General features: G+C 58.2%; 2 protein-coding genes across 7 annotated transcripts; both read left to right on the top strand.

Moving 5' to 3' along the window:
• Positions 1-27: 27 nt before the first annotated feature.
• CARNS1 (carnosine synthase 1) lies at positions 28-10136 on the top strand. 2 transcript variants are annotated; one of them, XM_066342620.1, is made up of 10 exons: positions 28-120; positions 563-592; positions 1789-2062; positions 2754-2843; positions 3092-3579; positions 3814-3988; positions 4080-4165; positions 4884-5115; positions 5223-5506; positions 7913-10136. In XM_066342620.1, exons 2-10 carry the CDS (start codon positions 590-592, stop codon positions 9146-9148), a joined length of 2868 nt encoding a protein of 955 aa, XP_066198717.1. In that variant the 5' UTR covers positions 28-120; positions 563-589; the 3' UTR covers positions 9149-10136. The 2 variants fall into 2 exon arrangements, with proteins under 2 accessions (XP_066198717.1, XP_066198642.1); XM_066342545.1 differs by lacking the exon at positions 1789-2062 and having other exon boundaries at positions 65-120.
• Positions 10137-10800: 664 nt separating this feature from the next.
• RPS6KB2 (ribosomal protein S6 kinase B2) lies at positions 10801-19561 on the top strand. 5 transcript variants are annotated; one of them, XM_066342937.1, is made up of 15 exons: positions 11182-11364; positions 11709-11749; positions 11846-11966; positions 12237-12305; positions 14732-14879; positions 15899-15956; positions 16052-16152; positions 16260-16350; positions 16435-16525; positions 16632-16739; positions 18243-18305; positions 18412-18489; positions 18575-18682; positions 18783-18895; positions 19125-19561. In XM_066342937.1, the coding sequence occupies exons 1-15, from the start codon at positions 11287-11289 to the stop codon at positions 19312-19314; spliced, it is 1458 nt and encodes a 485-aa protein (XP_066199034.1). In that variant the 5' UTR covers positions 11182-11286; the 3' UTR covers positions 19315-19561. The 5 variants fall into 5 exon arrangements, 4 of the variants coding, with proteins under 4 accessions (XP_066198903.1, XP_066198824.1, XP_066199034.1 ...); XM_066343015.1 differs by having other exon boundaries at positions 11294-11364; positions 11709-11759; XM_066342806.1 differs by lacking the exon at positions 11709-11749 and having other exon boundaries at positions 10801-11364; positions 18575-18656; positions 19125-19281.
• The last annotated feature ends 50 nt before the right edge of the window (positions 19562-19611 follow it).

Below are 19611 nucleotides of genomic sequence, written 5' to 3'. Positions count from 1 at the left end.
TAAAGCTGCGCTGTCTCAGCCCGGCGCTGTATCGCTACCGTGCCGACGCTGAGTCCCCTGTCCGGTCCTCGCGACCCGCTGCCACTCGCCGATTCCCGCAAAACCTCTGCCACCCGCCAGGTACCCCGGCTCCTGCCCGCACCTGGGGAAAGCCAGGGAGGGGAGTACGGGGACAGGTGCTGCAGGCACCGGGACCTTGAGTGCCCGCACCCCGCAACGGGACCCGCGACACTATCCGTCCTCACATTCCCAAGCGGGGACCCGTGCGCCCCCCGCTGGATGGACTGAGTGCCTGGACCCCAGCGCTGCCTGGCTGGAGCTCACACACCCTTGGGAGATGTGTGAGCTCAGAGTGCTGGGCCCATGGGTCAGAGCGGCAGAAATCCCTCCACCTCCCTGGGGTGGGGGTGGGGCAGCGTGGGGCACCTCCTGGCAGGGACAAGAGAGAAGCACTGGGGCGTCCACCTCTCTGCCCCCTGAGTCTTAGGGGCTGGCCAGTTGGGTGGAGACTGGGCTGCCCTGACTCCCTCCTTTGTCTCTCTCCCCCTGTCTCTGCCATCAGGCTCTCAGGCCTCTCTCCACCTGTAAGATGGTGAGTCTCCTCTGGTCCCTCCCCCAAAATGCCCAAGTCCCCCACCAGAGAAAGGGCCCAGAGGGCAGCCTCTGGCACCCAGAAGCCTAATCCTGCGGACAGCCCTGTGCCCACAGCTCAGACCCATTACCAGCTTCATGTGCGCCCTTTGACTCCCTCTTACGCTGTATGTCAGGCACCCCATTAGTCCTGGGAGTGGACACTGTTGATCTCCTTGGGCATTCATTCAGTCTGCAACATTTATTGAGTACCTACTATACATTCAGCACCATTCTAAGTTTGGGTGCAGGCAATGAACCCCGTCTGGGCTCTCCGGGAACTCACCTTCTAAAGGAGGGCACTAAGGTGAGGGTGGCACTGGTGAGCTGGGATTCAAGCCCAGGTCTGAGGCCCAGACCTCTGCCCTGCTGCCTGCATGCAGCATACTGCCCCCCAGTGACAAGGTGCTGTTTTTGGTCCAAGGTTTATCAGCCTGCAAGGGTGGGACAGGGCAGGCATCTGGCGCCCATAAGGCCCAAAGAAACCCCACGACTTGTCCAGGATGGCCTAGCTGACCCCCTGGAGGACAGGCCCACTTTAACCTGAGCAGCCCGCATGTAGGATTCAGCCAGCCTCAGAGAGGGTTATTTCCCTGACTCAGAACATCTGAAAAGAAGGACATTAGCTTCTTCCATACCAAAGCCTAGCACAGGGCTGGGCGCAGAGCAGGCCTTCGAGGTCGACCTGGGCATGACAAGAAACAGATTCACCTACACATTCAGGTCTCAGCAGAACTCCTTGATGGTAGATGGGTCACTGAGGCCAGAGACAAAATGAGCAGTGATTGGTTATTTCATTCATTTATTCTTCTGTCAACAAACATTGAGCAGCTACCATATGCCAGGCACTGTTTTAGGTGCCAGGGCTGCTGCCTTAAAGAACAAAATGGACAAAAAACTCTGCCCCTGTGAACCAAGCTAGGGTGCCCCTGCGTGGAGGGGGTGCAGCAGGGGTCCATCCCCTCGGGGCACTGCCAGTACAGTCTAAACAGCACTCTCCCCTGTGTGCTCCTGATCTCCATTCCAACTTCGCCCTCCCCTGATTCTTGGGACATAACACAAGGTTAGGAGAGTGGGGGCTTACACTCTAGGGTGACTTAATGTCCCCCTCGCCCACCCTGTTCAACACCCACCACTTTTGCCCCACCCCACCCCCAGCTCTCCTTGGATCCACTCGGTCCCGAGTGGAACTGCCCCCTAGGCTCCAAGGACCTGGAGGACAAGGAAGGCCCGTGGGGAGGAAGCTCTGGCCTGCCGGCCCCAGACTACTTCTCTGGCTCCTGGCGCCTCGACGTGGGCCTGGACTGCAAGGGCTCCCCCGAAGGGGCCGAGGCCCGGGCCTGGACTGCCTACTACTACAGCCTCCTGCAGAGCTGTCTGCAGCAAGCTGGCCTTCCGGAGACCCAGGACCGCAGCCGGGTGCCCCGCACAGGTGCCCAAGGGATCCACGGAGGGGGAATCCCTGGGGTGAGGGTGGTGTCCCCAGCCCAGCCTGCTTCCCGTCTCTGTCGAGGTTGGCCCCTGCCCCAGACTCTGGCTGGGTCTGAAGCCAGGCAAGCCAGTCACCTTTGGCAGGCAGGCAGGCGTAGTGGCGAAGGGCCTCTGGCACCTGTCACGTCAGAGCTCAAGGCACCCTCCACCCCTGGAAGATCCAGCCCTGGAATCCACAGCCCATGTTCTGCAGAGGGTCTTGGGAGCTGCTGTGGAGGCAGTGAGCACTTGGGACACATGATTTCTCCTCTGTTTTACCTACTTTACATATCAGGTGACCTCCAAAGAGCTAGAGTACATGAAGAATCACAGGCTTGGCTGATTGTACAGCCTGGGAAACAGGTGCAGAGACTCCTCCTCCCCCCACTGCGCAGGGGTCCCACAGAAAGTCAGTGGCAGAGCTCAGGCTAGAAGCCAGGTCTCTGGTCACCCAGTCTCCAGCGCCTTTGACCAGCTTCAAAGGGAAGTAGCCTCACGGGGTGGAGATGGGCAGCAGCTTCCCTCTCCAGCGTCCCCTTTGTCCCCTTAACTCTTCTCATCCGTACCCAGCAGGGCCATGGGGGTCAGGTAAGGTGGACAAAAAGACAACAAGGGGAACCCCTGGTGAGTTGGTGATGTTCTCTTCCCCCGAGGCTGCCCTGGAGCAGAGGTGACCTTGTGCCTTCTGGGATCCCCCAGCACCTTTCTGTCTGTGCTGCTGGAGGGGGGGGTCCAGAGCCCAGGTGAGTGTCTGTCTGAGTTCCCCCACCCCCTCCTAACGAAAGGGCAGCCTGCCCTGGCCCAGCCACATCCCAAAATACCCGCCAACCCTGGCAACTGCCTGCGTTCCAGGGGACCAGCTGGCATGCTCCGGGTGGGGGTGGGTTCTGGGAGCAGCTGCCCCCCACTACCCAGAGGCCCAGGCTGGAGGCAGAGGGCATGGGGACACGAACCCCTCCCTGGCCAGCAACCCTCCCCCTTCTGCCCACAGGAAACATGCTTCTTTGCCTGTCCCCTGCTTGGCTGACAAAGGTGCCGGCACCAGGGCGGCCAGGAGAGGCGACCCTGCTTGTCTCCAAGGCAGTGAGCTTCCACCCGGGGGGCCTGACATTCCTGGATGACTTTGTCCCCCCGCGCCTAGCCACCTACTTTCTGGCTGGCCTGGGACCTGGGCCTGGCTGGGGTCGGGAAGCAGCTCAGCTCGCTCGTGACCTCACCTGCCCTACGGGAGCCTCAGTGGAGCTGGCCCGGCTGCTGGAGGACCGGCTGCTGACAAGGCATTTGCTGGCTCAGAGGGGTGGTGTGCCCGTGCCAGCTACTCTGGCTTTCACCTACAAACCATCCACGCTGCTTCAGGGAGGGGACACCGGCCCAGGACTACGGCTGGTGGAGCTGAGTGGCAAAGAGGGCCAGGAGACACTGGTGAAGGAGGAAGTTGGGGCCTTTTTGCACTCGGACGCCCTGGGGGATGCCCTGCAGGTAACAGGCTCCGGACCCTGAGTTCTGCGCTGATGCCCGCAGGATGGGACCCGTGGATGGTTATCAAGTCCTGCTGGGAGTTATCCCCAACGTTGCGCTCCGCTGCTGTCCCACCTCTCTGAGGCAGTCCCCTGCCTTCTCAGCTCAGTTTACTCATTGGCTCCTATGGGATGGCATTTTGTCCCATGGCACATGGCGTGGTGAGGAAGCCCCTTCCCCTTCCCGTTGTTGCAGGTGGCCATCAAGCTGAGCAGCTGGTGCTGGCGGGGGCGGCGGGCACTGCGTCTGCACCCACGAGCAGAGGCGGGCATAGTGGCAGACGCGGTGCTGGCATTGCTGGAGAAACTGGAAGAGGAGGAGAGCGTCCTAGTAGAGGCCGTGTGCCCACCTGCCCGGCTGCCCCTCCCAGGTGAGAGCCGCCTGACCAGCCCAGGATGGGAGCTTGGCTTTGCTTCCTGGCCTCTCTGCGCTGGGCTCAGGCCTCCCTGTCTCCCCCCCAGGCAGTCCCCACTCTGGCCCGGAGCTGGCCCTGCGGATCTGTGCTGTGGTGTGTCGGACACAGGGTGACAGGCCCCTGCTGAGCAAGGTGAGCGTGGCCTAGGTGTAGGTCATGACCCTGCTGCGTACTGCAGGCTGACTCCCCTGAGCTGATGACAGCCCCCGGGGAAGGAAAAGGACAAAATCTCTGAGGGGGAAATCTTGGTTGCCCTCTGGGAGGATTCCCCTCCAACCCCTCTGTACCCATCCCACATCAGGCCTTGACTGATACCCCAAGCTGAGGCCCAGGGCTCAGGGCTGAATCCTCTGCCCAGGGAGCTCTTGTCCACAGAAGAGGCTGACCCAGAGTCCTAATAAACCTCCAGTGCCTGGAGCCCTTTGGGAGGGGCTTCCATGCAGGGGAGCTCAGGACGGCTTGGGGACCTCCTGAGTGTCCAGCTCTGGGCCAAGCTGAGGAGAGACTCAGCCCTGTCCTCAGAGAATTCCTAGGTGGGGGCACACTCGGTGGCACAGGCCCCCCGGGACTTCAGGAGTTTGGAGCCAGTATGCTTGGAGCCTTCAGGAAGCAGAAACCCCGGTTGGTCCTGGAAACCTGGGTAGACTCCCCCAGCGTTCTGGGGACCAGATGGGCAGTGGCTGGGGAGGTGGTTTGAGCAGTGTAAGTCAAACTGGAGAACAAGGCTTCTTGAATGTCCAGAGGGGTCTGGCCTGGATCTTGGCACAGGGAAGCTGTGCATGCATGGGGTAGGGCAGTGGTCCTGGGAGGACTCCTCCTGGGCCAGTAGCCTGAGCCGCACCCTGCCCAGGTGGTGTGCGCCGTCGGCCGCGGGGACCGGCCTCTGCGGCACCAGAACTCGTTGCCGCGGACGCTGGAGGTGGTGCTGGCCCAGTGCGGCCTGGGCGAGGCGGCGCAGGTGTCGGCCGTGCGGCGGCGCGTCAAGGAGGCGGCTGAGGCTGCGCTGGCCGCCGTACTGGCCCTGGAGGCCGGCCTGAGCGCTGAGCAGCGCGGCGGGCGTCTGGCCTGCACTGACTTCCTCGGTGAGTGGGAACGGCCAGGGCCAGAGGCTGGGGACAGGGGAGGGTGGGAGGAGCGGCGCACAGCCCAGGGCAGTCCGCGCTGAGCCCGCGTCCCCCGCCCGGCTCAGGCGTGGACTTCGCGCTGACTGTGGCGGGTGGTGCGCTGACCCCCGTGGCCCTGGAGCTGAACAGCGGCCTGTGCCTGGAGGCGTGCGGCGCGCTCGAGGGGCTCTGGGCTGCCCCGCGCTCGGGGTCGGCGACCGAGGAGGCTGCGGCAGCCGCGCCGCTCGTGGAGACCATGCTCAGGCGCTCGGCACGCTGCCTCATGGAGGGCAAGCAGCTGCTGGTGATCGGCGCGGGCGGTGTCAGCAAGAAGTTCGTGTGGGAGGCGGCGCGCGACTACGGGCTCAAGGTGGGCGCGGCCAGGCTCCGGTCGGGTCTGAGTGGTGGAGGCAGGGCCCGGGCGCAGCGGGGGGGCGGGTTTGGGGAGGCTCCCCATCACCACTAAGGGTGGGGTCCGCGCGTGGCTATCTCTCTGCGGCCCTAGATCCCAGGCGGTGGGGCCGCTGCCCGACTGGCCCATGTTACCAGTCTAAACTCCAGCTTCTAGCCCAATTCTGTCCTGGTAAGTTGTTTTGTTTTGTTTTTGTTTTTAGAGAGAGAGAGACAGACAGGAAGGGAGAGAGAGGAGAAGCATCAACTCATAGTTTAGGCACTTTAGTTGTTCATCGATTGCTTCTCATAAGTGCCTTGACTTGGGGGCTCAAGTTGAGCCAGTGACCCCTTGCTCAAGCCAGTGACCTTGGGCTCAAGCCAGTAAACCCAGTGATTACGCCAGATGAGTCCACGCTCAAGCGGGCGACCTCAGGGTTTTGAACCTGGGATCTCAGCATGCCCGGGTCGATGTTTTCTGGCCACTACGCCACCACCGGTCAGGCTGCCCCTATCAGTTTTCTATTTTTTTTTATTCAGTGAGAGGAGGGGGGGGGCAGAGACAGACTCTCACATGTGACACGACCAGGATCCTCCTGGCAAGCCCAATAGGCATGCCGTGCGCTGTTCCTCAGCAACCGAGCTCTTCCTAGTGCCTAAGATGGAGGCCATGGAGCCATCCTCAGCACCCAGGGCCGATTCGACTCATTGCTGCAGGAGGGGAAGATATATATATATATATATATATATATATATATATATATATATATATATATATATATAGAGAGAGAGAGAGAGAGAGAGAGAGAGAGAAGCAATTGGGGAAGGGATGGAGAAGCAGATGGGCGCTTCTCCAGGAGTATACCCTGACCAGGAATCAAACCCGGGACATCCACACATTGGACCGATGCTCCAGCACTGAGCTAACTGGCCAGGGCCTCTGTCCCTGTCAGTTTTTTTTTTTAATTATTGATTTGAGATCTTTATTTTATTTATTTATTTATTTTTTACAGGGACAGAGAGAGAGTCAGAGAGAGGGATAGACAGGGACAGACAGGAACGGAGAGAGATGAGAAGCATCAATCATCAGTTTTTCGTTGCCACACCTTAGTTGTTCATTGATTGCTTTCTCATATGTGCCTTGACCACTCGGCCTTCAGCAGACCGAGTAACCCCTTGCTCGATCCAGCGAGCTTGGGTCCAAGCTGGTGAGCTTTTTGCTCAAGCCAGATGAGCCCGCGCTGAAGCTGGCGACCTCGGGGTCTCGAACCTGGATCCTCCGTGTCCCAGTCCGACGCTCTATCCACTGTGCCACTGCCTGGTTAGGCTGTCCCTGTCAGTTTTAAGCAGAGCTCAGGGTAGACAGGCTGGAGAGGTGGGGCAGTGCTCAGGGTTAGTGCCAGAACCTGGGCTTTGAATGCCAGGCTAAGGAGATTGGTGCTTATGGTGCAGAAAGGGAAGGCACTTCCTTTGAGGTTGATTGAATTCCTGAAGGCAGGAGGAGAGGGCTGGGGAACAGCTTACAGATCCCAAATCAAGTTCACAGCAGTGGCCCCGTTACAGAACCTGCAGCTGTGCGGGCAGAGCAGACATTCTTATCCTCATTGAATAGATGAGAAAATGGAGGCCAGACGTCTAGGCTCTTCCTGGCCCTAACCTACCACAGTGGCCCCTCCCCGCCTCCCACAGTATACCAGCTTTTGGCAGTCCTCCCTCCGGCCATTCCCATGCCTCTTAGCTCCCTGCCTTGCACCCGGAGTTCACCTGGAATATCTCTTCACTCTTCACACTGCCCGGTGTTACAGCGCAGACAGCCACCCTCCCTCCCAGCCCTCTTCGGGGCTGCCTGTGCCCTGGGTACAGGTTGCTTTTGTCTGTTCTCCCAGCAGGCAGTGAGTCTTGGAGGTGTGGGGCCCCACTGGATTCTTCTGTGGGCCCCTCCCAGTGTCAGAACACATCGAATAAATGATGACAGAGATAATAATGCCCAAAGACACCAGACCACCTGTCCCAAGTCCCAACCCTGGTGGTTTCTCTACAAGCCTTGGCCAGAGTGAGGCTGCCTGTGGGAATGAGCCCACTTGCCCTCCTCGCCCCTCCCCTCTGCCCTCTCCCTCCTGCAGCCATCCTTCCTCTGGCTGGCTCTTATTCAGCTCCCAGTTTAAGCATTGCCTCCTCTAGGATGCCTTCTCTCTCCCCCAGGCTGGGTGAAGCGTCCTACCTCTGCACCTCCCATTTACTCAATCACGGACAAATATTTCTGAGCACCTAATGTTGGTGATTTCATCTCCCCTGAGGGCCAAGACCACCTTTTAGGCCCTATCCTGTCTCCCCGGCACCCAGCACAGGCTGATCTGAGTGTGTTGCCCTCCTGTGGTTTCTGTAGCTGCACCTGGTGGAGTCAGACCCCAACCACTTTGCATCCCAGCTGGTGCAGACCTTCATCCCCTTTGATGTGACGGAGCACCGGAGGGATGAGGAGAATGCACAGTTGCTGGCGGAGCTGGTGCGGGCGCGAGGCCTGCAGCTAGACGGCTGCTTCTCCTACTGGGATGACTGCCTGGTGCTCACAGCCTTGCTCTGCCAGGAGCTGGGTCTGCCCTGCAGCCCCCCGACCGCCATGCGCCTGGCCAAGCAGAAGAGCCGCACCCAGCTGCATCTGTTGCGCCGCCGAGGCCCGCCCTGGCCTGCGCCCTCCCTCCATGCTGTGCCTTGCTGCCCGCTGGAGAATGAGGCTGACGTGGAAAGAGCTGTCCACCAGGTGCCCCTGCCAGGCGTCATGAAGCTGGAGTTCGGAGCGGGTGCAGTGGGCGTGCGGCTAGTGGAGAATGCCCTGCAATGCCACCAGCATTTTTCCCAGATTGCCCATGACCTGCAGGGTGAGGCTGATCACCCTGGCATTGGGCTGGGCTGGGGCAACTCCATGCTGCTGATGGAGTTCATTGAGGGCACCGAGCATGATGTGGACCTGGTGTTGTTTGGTGGGAGACTGTTGGCTGCTTTTGTCTCTGACAATGGCCCCACACAACTGCCTGGCTTCACTGAGACGGCAGCCTGTATGCCCACCGGGCTGGCTCCGGAGCAGGAAGCGCAGCTGGTGCAGGCGGCCTTCCGCTGTTGCCTGGGCTGCGGGCTGCTGGATGGGGTCTTCAACGTGGAGCTCAAGCTGACTGGGGCTGGACCACGGCTCATCGAGATCAACCCCCGCATGGGCGGCTTCTACCTGCGAGACTGGATCCTGGAACTCTATGGTGTGGACCTGCTGCTGGCTGCTGCTATGGTGGCCTGCGGCCTGCAGCCTGCCTTGCCTGCCCACCCACGGGCCAGTGGCCATCTGGTGGGTGTCACTGGCCTGGCGTCCCAGCACCTGCAGGTGCTGAGCTCCACTGCCAGCCAAGAGGCTCTGCAGACTCTTCATGAGCGGGGCCTGCTGCGCTTCAATCAGTTCACGTCTTTAGAGGAGGCCCAGGTGCCTGGCAAGTATGAAGAGCCCTACTTCAGTGTGGCCTGTGCTGGGTCCAGCCCAGCTGAGGCCCGCCTCCGCCTGCTGGGCCTCTGCCAGGGCCTGGGCATCGACGGGCCCCACTATCCTGTGGCCCACTTCCTGTCCCACTTCAAATAGCACTGGGGCCAGGGGGCAGGGGCGCAGTGCTGGAGGGGGCACTGTGGCACCTCCTGCTTCCTGATTCTCTCCCTGCCTCTCTTCCTACCACCCTGCCCCCACCCTGGTTCAGCCCTCTCCCAGGCCTCAGGTCTGTTCCCAAGTGGCAGGGCCATTTTGACACCAAGGTCTACTGGCCTTTAGGGCCACAAGAAAAGTAACTGGGGGGGGGCATTGGGTCCTCTTGCTTTCCCAAAAGCCCCAGTAGAGCCCACTGCTTCCCTAGGACTCTAGCTGTGGAAAAGTGACAACAGCCAAACACACACACACACACACACACACACACACACACCACCCCTAGGGGTGGGAGTGGGCCCAAACCAAGCCCATACTCCCCACCCCTCTCCATTCCTGCTATCTCCAGGACGAGAGAACCTGGCAGGCCCTGGCCTTGGCCAAATCCTGAGAAAACCTAGACTAAATCGCCTGTCTCCTCCGCCCCCCCCCCTTCATTGAACAAATTCCAGGACAGTTTTAAAGCCTGATGACAACTTCTGACAGTGCCCCACCTGCCTCATTTGACCAGAACAGCAGAATTAGTTGACCTGGGGACAGCAGTTACCATCTCTCCCCTCCAGGTAGACATGATTGCCCTATTCTACAGATGAGGAAAGAAGCTCAAAGAGCTAAAACCATTGCCTCAATGTCGTATCACAGTGGATGGAATGTCGAGGGATTAGATGGACGGTCCAGGCTCCTGCTTTTACTAAGCCTGGCATGCCCACTTAGCTTCTAGGCTTTGCTCATCTCCCTGCCCTCATTCATATGTGGCCCTCTCATGCTTAGGTGCTTTGGCCTCCGGTACACCTCACTAGCATCGACAGAGGACAGTCTATACTCCCTTCCTAATTCAGGGAGGCTGCTTTTTAAGAACTCCTGCCTCTGCTCAGCATAGGAGCTGTGGACAGCTCTGCAAGCAATCCCTCTCCAAATAAAGGCTTAAGGACTACTGAAATGTCCAGAATCTGGAATAGGTTCTTGCGACTTGGACAACACCTCTCAGGCTCAGCTAGATGGGGGTGGAGAAGGGAGAGATGGCTAAGGGGTACCTGTAGCATCTAGTGCTAAGGATAACCGCCACACTGGCCAGGCCTTTGAGGTGACCTTCCTTGGGAGCCTGCCACGAGCACCCACACTAGGACCCAAACCTTGAGGGTCTCCTTGAGGGCCTCCTGAAGGTGAAATGACAACTGGAGGGCCACATCCAACCAGATGGCCAACCTCCAGCCCACAGACCCCTGAGATCTGTTCATCTGAATTTGTATCTACTCATCCAAGACCTCACCTGACCCAAATTCATCCCCACAGAGCCCCATCCAAAAATCCATGCCCAAATTTAAAGTCACAGACCAGGTTTGGTGTGTTCATTCATCCTTTTAAGAGAGTTTTATTAGGCACCTATTCTGTACCAGGTAGCCGGATTACTAAATGTTCTTAAACTGGCAACGGAGCAAATTCCAGTAAACCCATATTTACGGGTGGATCAGTGAAACACAAAATCTTTCTGGCAGGAACCTGGCAACCAAACCTGGCAGTAAGCTGGGCACGGAGCCATCACCCAGTAACTGCACTGACCTGCAGGGTCCTCAAGCACGGAAGTATGTTAGGGAGAAGCTGATGCAGCCGCCTCCCTTTCCGGGGCGAACAGAGAGGAGAGGCATCCTACCTTGCCTCTCGCCACCCAGCCAGCCTGGCAGCAAAAGGCTCAACAGGGCTAGGTATTGCATTTACACTCATACCTGCATGCTTTGGAATCTGCCCAATTCAAACTGTAAGCTAAAATGGGCGCCTCCCAGGCCGCCCTTGTCCAGTGCTGCTACCCAGGAGCTGTGCTGGGAAGACTTGCAAGTTTCCGCAAGGAGGATCCCGCAGATTTTGGCTTCCTGGCACTCTGAACTACAATTCCCGAAAGGCCTTGCGACGGGACGCCACAGTTTATCCGCGCTAAGCGGCCAACCCCGGGGAAGGCGATGCCTCTTTCGTAATTGGCGCGCGCCGCAGCTGTCGCGGAATGATAACGCACAGGCCAGGGCCAGCCAGGGCTGTCAGTCACAGCGCCTCCAGGTCCGCGCCCAGGGGCCCGCGGGGCCGGCGCCGCGATGGCGGCAGTGTTTGACCTGGACCTGGAGACGGAGGAAGGCAGCGAGGGCGAAGGCGAGCCAGACTTCAGCCCCGCGGTGAGTGGTCTGCCCAGGCGCGGCTCGATCCCAGGGCCGATCTCCTCCCCCTAGCGGGGGCATCGCCTCAGTTCCTCCCGTCTAGAGTGGGCTGCGCACCTGCAGACCCCGATCTTTCTCAGATCCTGGGCCCTGTTGAGCTCCTACCTCGCCCTCATCTCGACCTGCCTCCAGGACCCTCGCCCTCCCCCCCCCCCCCATTCTCCCTTCTCTGCCTCCGTCCTCTCCTCCCCAGTCCTGTCCCGTCACCTGCCAGCTCCCATTCCCGACCCCCTCCTCTCCTGGGCCGAGCAGCCCAGCTTGTGGGGCGCCGCCCTTGCCTCTTACCCCTCGGTTTCTCACAGGACGTGTGTCCCCTTGCCGAGTTGAGGGCGGCCGGCCTGGAGTGAGTGAAGGTCGTGTTGGGGGAGGAGGGGACGGGCTGGGGAAGGGAACCTGGGGAGGATGGAGCCTTGCCCACTTTGACTGTCTGTGTCTACAGGCCTGTGGGACACTACGAGGAGGTGGAGCTGACCGAGACCAGTGTGAACCCCGGCCCTGAGCGCATTGGGCCGCACTGCTTTGAGCTGCTGCGTGTCCTAGGCAAGGGGGGCTACGGCAAGGTACGGGCCCTCCTAACTTCCTCACTGGCCTCGCAGAACAGGCTTCTCAAAACGAACTAGACCTGTCAATCAGGAAAGCCTCCGACAGAACTCAGAGCCAGAAAAGGAAAGGAGGGAAGGGCAAATCCTCTCAGAATCAGACTTGAAATCTTGACTGCCCCACCCTTGGGTGGGCATCAGTCTCTTGGTCCCAATGCCAGAGCTTCAGGGTGGGGCATTTTGAAGATAGGGTGTGGAGAGGAAGTTGATCCTGTCTCCCCTGCCCTACAGGTGTTCCAGGTGCGAAAGGTACAGGGCACCAACCAGGGCAAAATATATGCCATGAAGGTCCTGAGGAAGGTGAGTCGTTCATTCAGCCCAACAAACCTTCACTGAGTGGCTGCTGTTCCTGATACCCTACACTAGATTTTGAGAAGACAACAGTGACCATGATGGTTTATTGTCAGTTGTGATTACAGTCATGCACAGCTTAATGAGGGCACACATTCTAAGAATGCGTCGTTAGGCAATTTCGGTGTTGTGCAAACTTCACAGAGTACACTTAAACAACCCCAGATGGTCTAACCTACTTCACATCAAGGTTATATGGCAGAGCCTGTTGTTTCTGAGCTATAAACCCGTACAGCATGTTCCTATACAAAACATGAGATTGAGTCAAACACAGAGCCTGACCAGGCGGTGGCGCAGTGGATAGAGCGTTGGACTGGGATGCGGAGGACCCAGGTTCGAGACCCCGAGGTCGCCAGCTTGAGCGCGGGCTCATCTGGTTTGAGCAAAAGCTCACCAGCTTGGACCCAAGGTTGCTGGCTCGAGCAAGGGGTTACTCAGTCTGCTGAAGGTCCATGGTCGAGGCACATATGAGAAAGCAATCAATGAACAACTAAGGTGTCGCCATGAAAAACTGATGATTGATGCTTCTCATCTCTCTCCGTTCCCATCTGTCTGTCCCTATCTCTCTCTCTCTGACTCTCTCTGTCTCTGTAAAAAAAAAAAAAAAAAAAAAATCAAACACAGAGAAAGTGATGTAATCCAGAGATGCTGTAAACACAAGATGTATGAGGCTGCTGCTGATGTAACATGGTGTACTGTTTTATAGTAAACTTTTTTATAAATATAAAAAATATACTGTAAAATAGAGATAAAAGCCCTGGCCGGTTGGCTCAGTGGTAGAGCGTTGGCCTGGTGTGTGGATGTCCCAGGTTTGACTCCTGGTCAGGGCACACAGGAGAAGCACCAATGTGCTTCTCCACTCCTCCCCCTCCCCCTCTTCCTTCTCTCACCCTCTCTTCCTCTCCTGCAACCATAGCTCGGAAGGCTTGAGCAAATTGGCCCCAGGTGCTAAGGACCGCTCTATGGTTTCACTTCAGGCACTAAAATAGCTCAGTTGCCAAGCAACAGAGCAGTGGGCCCAGATGGGCAGAGCATTGCCCTATGAGGGGCTTGCCAGGTGGATCCTAGTTGGGGCCCATGCAGCAGTCCCTTTCTCTGCCTCCCTGCTTCTCAAGAAAAAAATAAAAATAAAATAAAATAGAGATAAAAAATTTAGCCTGATCTGTGGTGGCGCAGTGGATAAAGCGTTGACCTGGAAATGCTGAGGTTGCCGGTTCGAAACCCTGGGCTTGCCTGGTCAAGGCACATATGGGAGTTGGTGCTTCCAGCTCCTCCCCCCTTCTCTCTCTCTGTCTCTCCTCTCTCTCTGTCTCTCTCTATCTCTCCCTCTCCTCTCTAAAATGAATAAAAAAAAATTTTAAAAATTTAGTGCACATATATACCAATAACAGTCATTTAATGTCATTAGCAAGTATTATGGACTGTGCATAGCTGTATGTGCTTCACTTTTTTTTTTTTTTTAGTGAGAGGAGGGGAGGCAAAAACAGACTCCCGCATGTGCCCCAACTGGGGTCCACCTGGCAAGCCCACTAGGGGGCGATGCTCTGCCCATCTGGGGCCGTTGCTCTTTTGCAACTGGAGCCATTTTTTAGCGTCTGAGGCAGAGGCCATGGAACTATTTATCCTCAGTACCCAAGGCCAACTTGCTCTAATCGAGCCATGACTGCAGGAGGGGAGGAGAAGAGAGAGAGAAGCGAGAGGGAGGGATGGAGAAGCAGATGATCACTTCTGTGTGCCCTGACTGGGAATCAAACCCAGGACATCCACATGCTGGGTCGACACACTACCCTGAGCCAACTGGCCAGGGCTGTGCTCCACTTTATAGGACTGGCAGTGCCGTAGTTTTGTTTGTTCCGACATGACCATGAACATGTGAGGAATGCATTGTGCTAGGGCTTTAACTCATCACTGGGAGATAGGAATTTTTAGCTCCATTATAATTTATGAGACCATCATCATATATGTGGCCCATTGTTAACTGAAATGTCATTATGCAGCATATGACTGTATGTTGTTTTTGCAGAAATTCTCAACCATGGGCAATTTTTCCTCCCAGGCAGGGGACATTTGACAATGCCTGAATATATTTTGGAGTCATGACTAGAGAGGGGTGTTAATGGCATCCAGTGGGTAGAGGCCAGGGATGCTGCTAAACATCCTACAGTGCCCAGGCAGCCCCCCTTTACTCCAAGGAATTATCTGTCCCAGACGTCAGAGGTGCCGAATTTGAGAAACACCAGTCCCTGAAAAGGGTGACTGCTGGTAGCAGCTGAATTAAGGAGAAGTACATGGAGTGATAGAGGGTGTCTATCTATGGCCGGAGGGACTGAAGAAGACCCTGGTGCCCGCCTTCTAACCAATCCCTGCCTCTCCAGGCCAAAATTGTGCGCAACGCCAAGGACACGGCACACACACGGGCTGAGCGGAACATTCTGGAGTCAGTGAAGCACCCCTTCATTGTGGAACTGGCCTATGCCTTCCAGACTGGTGGCAAACTCTACCTCATCCTGGAGTGCCTCAGCGGTATGAGTTGGGTCCTGGCTAGGGACGTGGCAGGGACAAGGAACCAGTACAGAGAGCTCTGGGGGCTTTGGAGGAAAGCCTGGAGAGAGGTGGTGTATAGATCGGCTGTGGGGTCCCCACACCCATCCGTCCGTCTGTCCATCATTCATTCATTCAGCAAACATCTGTCCAGCACCTATTGTGTCCCTCACCTGTGTTGGAGGTGGGTGGGAATGGTGGGAGTTTATTTAGGAGTCTAGAGGGTTGTTTTGTCCGTTTCCACTGTCCCTTCATGCCCTGTTCCTCTCTCCTGTGTGTTCTGCCTCCAGTAGGTCCCAGATCCGGTTGGGTCATTCTCTGCCGTGTCCTCCATCCTTTCCGCTCTCGGGAGGGGGGGACACAACACAGTTGTGCCTTACCTCGGGCTCACTCTCTGCTAGTGTCTCCTCCACTGACTCCCAGGGTTGCCATCTCAGAGCCCCGCATTGTTCCCAACACTTCTCTTCAGAATTCATGGCTCCCTCTAGCTGCCTGGATGAAGCCTGGCCTCCCTGGGGTCCTGTTCACCCAGGAGCCATCCAGGCCGGCTTTTCCCACCTCCCTCGTCGGTGCAGGATGAGCCCTATGAGCTCCATTCCCTGGGCTCTGTCTCAGCAACCCCTTTAAGTCCCACTGCTACCAAGACTTTCTGTTCCCTCTCTTTGGGATTAATTTTGTCTTCCTCTGTCTCCTCTGTGGGGTATTTTTGTGTTAAGCCCTTGGCGCTGTTGCCTCAGTCTGGCACGTGTCTCCCCCCTAGACTGAGCATCCTGAGAGCAATGGCTGGGTCTCTATCTCTGTCCCCAGCTTCACCCAGCACAGGGCCAGGCACCGAGTAGGCGTCAGTAGATGTTTGCTGAATTGAATTGAACCCCTACGGCAGCTCTGTGAGGCAGGTAGGGCGGGAATTACGAGCCCCACTCTCCCCAAAAAGAAACCAAGAGTTGGAGAGCAAAGGAGCTTGGTCCCAGCACACAGCTGATGACATGTTTGTGTCGCAGGCGGTGAGCTCTTCACACATTTAGAGCGAGAAGGCATCTTCCTGGAAGACACGGCCTGGTGGGTGTTACTTCCGGCCTCTCTCCTGGGGGTCTCCAGGGGTACCTTAGGGCCTCTCCTTCTACTGTTGCCTTCATCCTGTCCTGTCTCTGCAGTTTCTACCTGGCAGAGATCACTCTGGCCCTGGGCCATCTCCACTCCCAAGGAATCATCTATCGGGACCTCAAACCCGAGAACATTATGCTCAATAGCCAGGGTGCGTGCCTGCAGCTGTATCTTCTGGGTCGGAACCTGCCCGGGAGGGCTATGGAGCCTTGTCGGGTGGCCCAGTGCCCTGACCAGCCCCCCAACATTCTTCCTCAGGCCACATCAAACTGACGGACTTCGGACTCTGCAAAGAGTCCATTCATGAGGGCGTTGTCACCCACACCTTCTGTGGCACCATTGAGTATATGTAAGGGGCAGCTGGCGGGGCCCAGGGTTTCAAAGGACAGCCAGGAAAGGCCTGACCCAACTGATGGTTCCCCCCGGCTCCCAGGGCCCCCGAGATTCTGGTGCGCAGTGGCCATAACCGGGCGGTGGACTGGTGGAGCCTGGGAACCCTGATGTACGACATGCTCACTGGATCGGCAAGTCCGGCCTCCTCGGGAGGGCGCGAGTGGGTGTGGGAGGCGGTCCCTCTCCTGGGCCCGGAGGGAGGCCCGCCAGACTCCCCTCCCCCTCTGCCTCCTCCAGCCACCCTTCACTGCTGAGAACCGGAAGAAGACCATGGACAAGATCATCAAAGGGAAGCTGGTGCTGCCCCCCTACCTCACCCCGGATGCCCGGGATCTTGTCAGAAAGGTGGGCTTCCTCCTGCCCTTGGTCCAGCCCCCACTTCTTGTCCCAGGCCCTGCACAGGGTCTGGGGTGCCCCTGGGTCGGGAGGAGCCGACCCTGCCTGGGCAGTGTGCCGTCGGGACAGAGGAGCCCTGGCTTTGGGGTCCCAGATGTTGAGCTTGGGGTGTAGCTCTCTGACCCAGAGCAACAGTAGCTGACCCTGACAAGCCCCCGGTCTAAGTCTTAATCTGCAAATCGTTCGTGATGAGCTAGCTGCTCTTCATGTAAAAGGCAACCAGGAAAAAGAAAAAAAAGCCTGACCAGGTGGTGGCGCAGTGGATAGAGCGTCGGACTGGGATGCGGAAGGACCCAGGTTCGAGACCCCGAGGTCACCAGCTTGAGCACGGGCTCATCTGGTTTGAGCAAAAGCTCACCAGCTTGGACCCAAGGTCGCTGGCTCAAGCAAGGGGTTACCCGGTCTGCTAAAGGCTCATGGTCAAGGCACATATGAGAAAGCAATCAATGAACAACTAAGGTGTCGCAATGCGCAGTGAAAATCTAATGATTGCCTTGGCCGGTTGGCTCAGTGGTAGAGCGTTGGCCTGGCGTGCAGGAGTCTCGGGTTCAATTCCCGGCCAGGGCACACAGGAGAAGTGCCTGTCTGCTTCACCCCTCCCCCTCTCCTTCCTCTCTGTCTCTCTCTTCCCCTCCCGCAGCCAAGGTTCCATTGGAGCAAAGTTTGCCCGGGCGCTGAGGATGGCTCTGTGGCCTCTGCCTCAGGCGCTAGAATGGCTCTGGTTGCAGCAGAGCGGTGCCCCAGATGGGCGGAGCGTTGCCCCCTGGTGGGCGTGCCAGGTGGATCCCGATCGAGCACATGTGGGAGTCTGTCTGACTGCCTCCCTGTTTCCAACTTCAGAAAAAAATACAAAAAAAAAACACCCAAAAAACTAATGATTGATGCTTCTCATCTCTCCGTTCCTGTCTGTCTGTCCCTATCCCTCTCTCTGACTCTCTCTCTGTCTCTGTTAAAATAAAATAAATAAATAAATAAATAAAAGGCCACCAGGGCCCTGGCTGGGTAGCTCGGTTGGAGCGTTGTCCTGATACGTCAACACTGCAGGTCTGGTCCCCAGTCCGGGCACACACGGAACTCCGTGAGTGCGTAAATAAGTGGAACAACACGTCAGGTTTATCCCTCTTCCCGTTCCTCTTTCTCTCTGAAATCAATGGGTGGAAATAAGTAAGCAAAAAGGCCGTCAGGGGCATGGAGGGGGTCAGCCCTCATGCAGGTTTGGAGTTGGATTCCCAGTAAAGCCCCCTGGGGTGATGTCTGCAGCCACGTGCCTTTGCAAAGGCTCTGTGGAGAAGGGGACATTGGACCAAACCTTGGAAGTCTGGGTATCAGTAGGTGGAGACCACGTTCCAGTGGCCTCCCCCCCCACACACACATACCCTAGCCCCTGAGAACATGAGGACACGTAAGTAGTACCTCTGTCTCAGACCCTTATCCTCTGCCCTTGTCCTGCAGTTTCTCAAGCGGAATCCTGGCCAACGGATTGGGGGTGGCCCAGGGGACGCTGCTGATGTGCAGGTGGGTCTGGGACAGCCGTGAGGGTTTGGGGCTGTAGGGCAGAGAGTTACTGAGAGAGCCAAGAGGGGATGAATTGCTGGCATGTTTGGGGGCGCTCTACCCACAGGGACACCCCTTTTTCCGGCACATTAATTGGGATGACCTCCTGGCCCGCCGCGTGGACCCTCCTTTCAGGCCCTCTCTGGTGAGTGGAGGTCCCGTTGGCCCAGTGGCAGGCAGAGGACCCTGTCTTGACCCCCTCTGACCCCCTGAACTCGGTCCACCCACAGCAGTCTGAGGAGGACGTGAGTCAGTTTGACGCCCACTTCACGCGGCAGACACCGGTGGACAGTCCCGATGACACGGCCCTCAGTGAGAGTGCCAATCAGGCCTTCCTGGTGCGGTCTGGGGGGCCTGAGGGTTCTGGGGGCGCAGGTGGGGATGGCGGCTAGGGAGCAGGGGACGCTGAGCACTGCCCGCCCCGCCTTCGCCCCTCAGGGCTTCACCTACGTGGCGCCCTCCGTCCTGGACAGCCTCAAGGAGGGCTTCTCCTTCCAGCCCAAGCTGCGCTCCCCCAGGCGCCTCAACAGCAGCCCCCGGACCCCTGTCAGGTACTCGGGGCCCCCTCGCTGGGGCAGGAGGCCAGTTCCAGCCCTCGCCCTGCCCTCTGTCCCGGAGCTGCCGTGTCTAGCTTCCGTTTCCGTCTACAAGGGACCCGTTGTAGCAGGGCCTGCCTGGATGGGCACTGGATGTCGCAGCCTGTGCCCCCAGGCGTGTGGGGAGGCTGGCCTCCTGCCCTGGGGCCCGTAGGCACTGACTCTGCCTTGGTTTCCCCCCCAGCCCTCTGAAGTTCTCGCCCTTTGAGGGCTTTCGGCCTAGCCCCGGCCCACCGGAGCCGATGGAGCCCCCGCTGCCTCCTCTCCTGCCACCGCTGCCGCCACCGCCACTCTCCAGCACTGGCCCCCTCCCCATTCGACCCCCCTCAGGCACCAAGAAGTCCAAGAGGGGCCGTGGGCGCCCTGGGCGCTAGGAGGACGGGTGGGGACCAGGACGGTTGCTGGGGCTCCTCCCTGCAGGCCTGCCGGTAGCTGGAGCCCGGGCGACCTGGGGCAGCAGAGAGCAAGAGCATGTCGTGCTGGAGCGGCTGTGCCCGAGTTGTGTGCGTGAGGGGTTGGCTGCAGGCCCTGGCTCTGGTGGAAGGGAGCGGTGCCCTTGCGGAATTAAAGCATCCAGTGGAAGGGAGCGGTGCCCTTGCGGAATTAAAGCATCCAATCGTGGCGCCGGCCTGGTTCTTCCTTTGGCCGTCTGGGGGCAGGTCTGGGCAAGG

Source organism: Saccopteryx leptura, chromosome 1 (assembly GCF_036850995.1).
Source record: "Saccopteryx leptura isolate mSacLep1 chromosome 1, mSacLep1_pri_phased_curated, whole genome shotgun sequence".
Classification (NCBI taxonomy): Eukaryota; Metazoa; Chordata; class Mammalia; order Chiroptera; family Emballonuridae; genus Saccopteryx; species Saccopteryx leptura.
The sequence above is the reverse complement of the archived record's forward strand: the minus strand, read 5'-3'. Positions and strand labels throughout refer to the sequence as shown.